General features: G+C 40.9%; 1 protein-coding gene across 1 annotated transcript; it reads left to right on the top strand.

Annotated features, from left to right (window-relative positions):
* Positions 1–3573: 3573 nt before the first annotated feature.
* On the top strand, positions 3574–4236 carry LOC149173732 (uncharacterized). The gene has a single exon (XM_089426812.1). The coding sequence runs from the start codon at positions 3574–3576 to the stop codon at positions 4234–4236; it is 663 nt and encodes a 220-aa protein (XP_089282938.1).
* Positions 4237–8256: the final 4020 nt, after the last annotated feature.

The raw sequence follows: 8256 nt of genomic DNA, 5'->3' as shown, positions 1-8256 counted from the left end.
TTGTAAAAAATATCTTAACCATTTTCTAATAAAAGTAATGCTTAAAGAAACAAGCTAAAGGTTTAGAAACTCCCCAGTTTAGCTGATTCAATGAGGATCATTACTGCTTCTTTCAAGAATCTCAAAGCAAACTGAACAAAAGAGAATGAACTTCAAAATTGATCTAGTAGAGGTGTAAAAGGTTGATGAAGATCTGTAAAACGGATTTCAAGATCAGCAAAAACTAAAAACAAAAGTAAAGTAATGAAAATAAATGAAAGTGGGTACATTAAACTTACCATTGGAGAATTCCTTTTAATCTTACCTGAGAGGTATCATTTTCTCCAATAAAAGATAACTTCTTCCTTTAATTAGATTTAAAATGATGAAGAAGTTGAAATAAATGAAATATTATTAACCCAAAATTTTCATTTATTAAATCTATGCTAAAACGAGCATTAAACTAAAAAAAACAATACTTCGTGTTCAAGGAATTGAAAATAAACCAAATCCATCAGAAATAAAAATTAAGATATACTTATTAATGAATCGTAACCATGAATGTTCTCTTAATAATACAAGTTTCATATCAACCCCACTATTTTCATAAATTGTTTAGGATTAAGACCAAATCCAAGATAATGAAATGCAAATGTGTAGATGGGGAGGCCTTGAATTTCTTATATTAAATATAGAGTGATATATTAAAACTAAAATATAAGAGAAGTCAAGAATTATTTAACAACGTTCCAAATTTCTTATTTATTGCTCCATTACCACATTGGCTGCCCGAGAGTGCCTTAAATTCATTTATACAGGAGAGTGCCTCATCGGATTTTTCGCATCGCAAGTTTATTTTCCATGCATAAATTCAAACTGCAAGATCCACCTTTGTCGATATGAGATTGAATGTTATATATTAGTTAAAATACATTGGTAGGGAGGCATATATCGGAATTTATCACATCAGAATATCTTAAGATAAGGCATCATTTGAGTCTCATGGTGCGATATAAGTGTTGCAATGGCAAGGTTGCGATATGAGCGATGGGAAATTGCGATGGATCGATTGTGATATCGAAGAATAATCATATTGGAGATCGGAGCAGCTAGGAAAATGAAATCCTGATATTATTCTTGTGATATGCGAGAATGTGATAGATGAAGTGGCTCATTGGTGGGACTGACTTTGGATTTATAAGAGGTTAGCGATTGGAAGTTTTGAGTATGGGATGTAACATTGTTGATATGCTGATGTGCAATGAAGAATGAATTCGATAGTTTAATTATATGGATTTAATTTCAAATCAGATCCAGGACATTGGAACTTTTAAACATATGCCCCAACAAAATTACAGTTTCTGAATGGACACGATATTTTTTTAAAACTGGATTAATAAATATTGTATCGGGTCTGGGGTTGTGTGGACATCGCAATATTGGAGAATGAGTGAAAATTAATATCAGAGGTCTTGCATCAATGGTTTCTTATCGGGAAATTTTAAGAGCCGCTTTTGATCAAATGTTTACGATAGAAAGGTTTGTGATATGGATGATGCGATATCAGGTGGAAAGGTTCATTGAAGATCGGAGGTGACAGGAAGAATGAGGAATCAGAGATATTTGGAATATGCTCATTTGAGAACCTCCGATATGTCAAATGTGATATGAGACATGCCATATGTGTGGCCAACAACTTCTTAAAGTATTCAATTAAAAGAAAGTGGCCAACTTAACTTTTCCTTTTAATAAAACCCCTTTTAATAATTTAATTAACTATCAAGAGTATTCAGATTAATGCATATCTTTTGCCAATATCATCAATGCCTTGAAAATTCTAGGAGAAGTTGTGGCGAAAATTGGAGGGAAGCGATGATGTTCAGCAGTTACGGTTAGGATTTACCGCAGGGTTTGCCTCTGGCAGACTTGAGACTTTGGCAGGGCGTAGGAAAAGTCTGTAGCCACCTGCACCAGATCAGGACAAGGAAGAGTCATGGGCCATTGGGGTAGGTGGATAGGCCTCAGGCTGGGCTGACAAAGAAATGACAGAACCAGATGGGGGGGAGCGATCCCCTCCTACAAAAACGTAACGGCAGGTGAGGCAAGTAGGAATGGAATGACCGGATTCGTAGGGAAACGAAGTAAGGATGCGTCAGTCATGGGGGCTCGATGGCAAGCTGGGCTAGGAAGAAAATTTCTACCTCGGGAAATGAAAAACCCAGGTTTGTAGTCCCAAATAACAAACTAGAAGAATACATAGGATATATGAAAGACCATGCTCTAATTTGCAAGTTTGTAGGGTCGTGGCCATCAGAGAAAGAACTGGCAAAATGGATACAATAGAGATGGCAACCTAAAGGACATATTGACCTAAAATTAGGCACTAAGGGCTTCTTCTCGGTCATTTTCTCTAACCTAGAAGATAAGGAGAGGGTTTTCGATAATGGACCCTATTTCTTCAACAACGCGGGTCTCTTTATGAGGCACTGGGAAGAATGCTACAACCCAAATAAGGAGAGAATGTTAGCAACACCAATATGGGTCCAGCTGTTTCGACTCCTAATTGAGTTTTGGGATCCAGGAATCCTGGAAGGTATTGGGATATCAATTGGGACCTTTGTCAAAGTAGCAGACACCACCAGGAAAGGTAGATATACATCCTATGCAAGGATTTGTGTTTACATGAATATCACATAACCGCTTCCTGACTGTATTGAGGTGGAATATCATGATGAGGTATGGTAGCAACCAGTGGATTATGAGCACATTCCATTTCGCTGCAGAATATGTCACGAATATGGACACCTCTTTAGATCCTTCCCCCTGAATGCAGATGGGGCATCACTGGACACTAGGAAGGAGGAAGAATCAGGCAAGGATGGAGATGACGGTTTTATAGAAGTGCATCACTGGAAAAAACCTCAAAAAGGATCGACAAATCTTAAACCACCTTCCAAGGAACTAGCTCAGGTAAATCAAAATAAGTTCACAGCTCTACAAGAAGAGGAAATGGAAGAAGATGATGAAGACAATGGAGAAGAAGCAACAGAATCTATGAAGATAGACGAAGGTAAAAGTAAGGCACAAGCCAAGATAGGGTTGGATAAGGAAGGGGAAAGGATAGAATCCAAACAAGAAGATCCAAATGGAGATAGACCCCCAGAAAGATAAAGGTAGTGAAGAAGAACAGGTCATGAAGAGACTACTACAAGAATGGAGGAATCTAGATGAGAGGTTCATCCCAGAAGATCATAAGAAATTATACAAAGACATGTTCCAACGTTACAAGGAGAAACAAGGGGCAATCATAGTTAGTCAACCAGAACACCTAGGATCGCAAGGGGGACAAAACACATAAACAGGTAATACAGGGAAAGGGGGAAGAAAACGGGGAAGAAGATCCATGAGCGAATCCATTCAAATGGTAGGCGAAATGTTGGTGAATTCGAGAAGAGTCGTACCTCTATCAGAGGTATTCCAACAACCCCTCAAATTGTTGAAATGATAATTACAACTTGGAATATTAGAGGATTGAATAGTAAGGGGAAACAGAGATACTTGAAGGAGAGACTTAGGAGAGATAAACCTAATATAATGATAATCCAGGAAACGAAGATCAGTGAACAGAAACTGAAAGACATTATGGACAAATTTAAACCACATTACAAGATAATAGGCCAGGATGCCATAGGAAGTGCTGGGGGCTTGGCAATACTCTGGAACCCAGAGGAGGTTCAATTTGAAGACTGGGTAAGTTTACCTAGAATTCTATCCGGGAAATTTAGGAACATTGGATCCCAGGACTGGGTCCTCCTCACAGGAGTGTATGGACCACCTATACCTGGAGAATGTAGGATTTTCCTTCAGAACTTGGAAAAAACATGGAGTCTCTTCCCAGAAAATCCATGGATTGTAGGAGGAGACTTCAACATGATCACATCACTAAGTGAAAAAAGAGGAGGTCTCAGAAGGTTAGATTTGGATATGGAAGATTTTGGGGATATGATCAATGAACAAAGACTGGTGGATATCCCAACGATAAATGGGACACACACATGGAACAACAGAAGAGGCGGCACCCACCAAATCGCCTCGCAGTTAGATAGATTCCTTATATCAGAACAAGTAATAAACCGGGATATTTTCATTGAATCCATGATCCTCCCAGGAATGGGTTCTGATCATTGGCTGATCAAAATCGAAATTGACCTCAAAGCTAGCCCCAATAAGTTCCCTGTCAGGTTTGAGGCCTTGTAGCTCAGAGACCAGAAGTTCATGACGGAGGTAGACGAATGGTGGAGACAAAGTCAGTAGAGGGGAAGGAGCAGAATGCAGACCTTCCAGTTGAAACTAAAGGAAATAAAAAAGAAAATTAAAAAATGGAACAAAGAGGAATTCAGGAATATCTTTAAGGATCAGCAGCGATTAGCCCGGAGAATTAGGAGAATCCAACAATAAATCATAACAACAGGTAGAAGCGAGGATCTAGCTAGAGAAGAAGGGGTTCAGACAAGTCAAATTGAAGAAAGAAGGAAATAGGAAGAGATTCTATGGAAACAAAAATCAAGAGTGAATTGGTTAAAAGAGGGAGAGAGGAATACAAAGTTCTTCCATTAGGCTATGATTCAGCAGAGACAGAGAAACATAATCTTCTCTATAAATAATGCATAAGAAACTCTCCTAACTCAGCATGAAGAGATGGAACATACATTGGTCAGCCACTTTAAAAACCTTCCCACAGAACCCCAAGAGGATCGACGAGAAGCTATTGGGAGAATAGGCAATGAGATTCCAAGCATGATTACCATAGATCAAAACCTAGCTCTTATGAGGGTAGCTACCATGGAGGAAGTTTAAGAGATCATGAAAGGGATGAAGAAGAACAAAGCTCCAGGACCAGATGGTTTCATAGCGGAATTCTATCAAGCAGGTTGGAAATTCTTGGGGCAACACATTTTGGTCGTGGTTGAAGAATCTTGAATAAACCAGAAGGTATGTCCCAAGTTTAACTCTACTCTCATGTCTCTTATTCCCAAAACTGCTAAGTCTGAAGATCCCAAAGGTTTTAGACCTATTTCCCTTTGTAATGTGATCTATAAAATTATTGCAACCCTTATGGCCAAAAGACTTAAGCCCATCCTTTCTAGTATTATTTCTCCTAAACAAACAGGATTTGTGGAAGGTCGACAAATTCTTGATGGTTTGATAGCGTCACAAGAAGTGGTGCACTCTTTGAAATCCAAAAAAGAAGCAGGGATGATGATCAAACTAGACCTCTCTAAGGCTTATGATCATCTGAATTGGGAATACCTTAAATCAGTGCTAGCTGCCTTTGGTTTCTGTAACAGATGGATTGCTTGGGTCTCGAATATGATATCCACCCCAAATTTTTTCATTCTCTTAAACGGTATGTCAACCACCAACTTCAATGCCTCTAAAGGATTAAGGCAGGGGGGTCCTATATCTCCCTTCCTTTTCATCATAGTGGCGGAAGGGCTAGGGAGATATATTAAAAAATAATTGCAGGAAGGGAAAATCAAAGGGTTCCGGATTTGGGGGAATGATCTACCGATCACACACCAGCAATTTGTTGACGACATCATGCTGTTCTACGTAGTATCTCTCAGGGAAGTAAAAAGAATGAAAGGTATCCTAGATCTCTTCATGGAAGCATCGGGTACTTAAATCAACAAGGAGAAATCTTGCACCTACTTCTTTAACACAACCAGAAATGTTAAGACTTATCTGACAAGAATCTTGGGATTTAGATCTGGCGACCTCCCCACCAAATATCTTGGCACCCCGCTAACTTTGAATCCTCTACAGATGGTGAATTGGTGACAAACAATTGACAAAATTACTGGCAAACTGGCAAGCTGGTCCTTCAGAACCCTTAATCTAGTAGGAAGAGTAGTCTTGGTCAAGGCGGTCTTACAAGCCATTCCGATTTACCAACTCTCAGCAACGGCAGCCCCTAAAGGAGCATGTACCAAAATGGTGGAGATTATCAAAAAATTCCTCTAGGGAGGACCGAAGCAACAGAAGAAATGGGCATTGATATCCTGGCAAGGTCTGACCAAGAGTAAAGATGAAGGGGGATTAGGATTAAGAGATCCCTACACTATGAACCAAATACTGGGGGCAAAGCTCTGGTGGAGATGGATGGCGGGTGGAGGAGACCTATGGAAAAGAATTTGGACAAAGAAATACAACATGCCAGTAAATACAAAAGAAATCTTAAGACACAGGGAAATTCCAAGGGGCTCTACAATTTGGAACCTGGCCAGTCAGAACAGAGACATAATATCCAAGCATGCCTTTTGGGAAATTAGGGATGGAAGATCAGCTAAATTCTTGGAAGAAGCCTGGCAGTAGAGGGAGAAACTGAATGGTATACAGGGTCTAGGAAACACCTTCCAGAAGGCTAAAGAGGTGGGTTTAAATTATGTCAGAGAGTTCTGGAAAGAAGAACACACAGAGGAGTACTGGAGAATATGGAAAAACCCGGAAGAATGGGATCAAACAATAGATGGGGAACAAGGAGAGATGTATATAAAAGAAATGAAAACAAGGAAAATAGCTATTAGAATAGGTCCAGATATACTGAGATGGGGATATTCAACGAAAGGAAGATTCACGATCAAAGAAGCCTATAACCTTACCATGGAGCAGGAACAAGATGACCTTAAACCCCTATGGAAACAAATTTGGCAAAGGAAATTGGTGGCCAAAAGCTACTCACTTCCATTGGCGAATGTGCAAGGGCCGATTCTGACTTGGGACCAACTACAAAAACATGGAATTTAGGGTCCACCCCGCTGCGGTCTCTGTAAACAGGACCAGGAAATGACTGAACACCTTATGAACTCTTGCCATTTTTCCCAACAACAATGGGAATACATTCCGTGGGTCTTTGGAAGGGAAAACATCAAAGAAACAATTAATCAATGGGGGCGTGGTCAATTCACCAACCTAGTGGTGAAAAGAGCCTGGAGTCTAGCTGTTGGTTTGAATCTGTGGATGATATGGAAAGAAAGAAACCGCAGAATATTTCAAAACAAAGAGCTGACTCAAGCGCAAGTTTGGAGAAGGACCCTAGGTCATATTAGAGAAACCATTCTAGCAGAAACATGGAGTCAATAGGACTGGAAGACAACGCCCAGTTAAGAACGGATCCTGGCCAATATAAACCTAGATCAAAGAATGGTAGCACCCCATATGCGAAAACCTTATGGCTCTAACAGAACAAGCCCTCTCCATTTCTCACGCCCTACTACAGGTTTCATAAAACTAAATTTTGATGGGGCCTCCAAAGGCAACCGGGGTTGGCGGGGCTTGGAGGCATCTTCCAGGACGATCAAGGCAGAACAAGATGGGTATACTCAGCCCATGGTGGTGTCATGAGCAACAACGAAGCAGAGCTTACGGCAGTTTGTCAAGGTTTAGGAATAATGATAAGACTTGGATATAACCACCTGGAGGTGGAAGGAAACTCCCAACTATTTATAGATATGATGAGGAATATTAATAACATAAAGACCTGGATAAGATTGCGAAAATCTGGAGAACGGCTAGCCTGATCCAAGACCTGGGAGACCTAATAAAGAGGTTCGAATATATGATCATAAAACATGTAAGAAGGGAAGGTAACAGAGCGGCTGATTTCCTAGCTAACTGGGGAAGCAATGAGCAAGGAGGCAATCTGGATAGTATCTAGCCATTACAACTTGAGGACCCCAAATTGGATCCCCTCAAGGAAATCCTAGACCAAGACAACCATGATGCTACGAACTCAATATAGCAGGCACAGGAGGCCCCCGATCGGGGTGACGAAGTGGGAGGGCACGGGCATTAAGACAAACAAGAAGAGAGGATGGCAAGGACAGCCGACCACAGTCCTCATGCTTGAACAGCAGGGCGTGGTGGCGTCCTGCATGACCGTGGGAACATCTATGGAGAGAAGTGGCATGATTATGAGGAGAGAGGTTGGCAAGAACGGCGGTGGCAGACGGATGGGACGTAGGGTAGGTGGGAAGGGATACATGAGGATGGAAAGAGTAGGGAGAGAGCATAGAATACGGAGACGGGAAGACGGGAGCAGGGCAGCACAAACGTTGGGGACCTCAGGGGCTGAGCATATTTCCGGGTATGTTTCTTCACGTTTACCTCCTGTAACTCCCACTGAGAAGTATATTATGTTGAATGAGGGAGGCAAGCTTGGGTACACTCGGAAGGGGCTACGACATAGTAGGCCTGAGTACAAGGATGAGAGTTAGA

The sequence above is a fragment of the Pinus tabuliformis genome, chromosome 4_2 (genome assembly GCF_031772625.1).
Source record: "Pinus tabuliformis cultivar Carrire ecotype Pingquan chromosome 4_2, CPIR1, whole genome shotgun sequence".
NCBI classification, from domain to species: Eukaryota; Viridiplantae; Streptophyta; class Pinopsida; order Pinales; family Pinaceae; genus Pinus; species Pinus tabuliformis.
Note: the sequence above shows the minus strand (reverse complement) of the source record. Positions and strands in the feature narration are given on the sequence as shown.

What these genes read in the sequence shown, in the direction of transcription:
- LOC149173732 (XM_089426812.1), top strand. Translation starts at nt 3,574, where the DNA reads ATGATAATCCAGGAAACGAAGATCAGTGAACAGAAACTGAAAGACATT.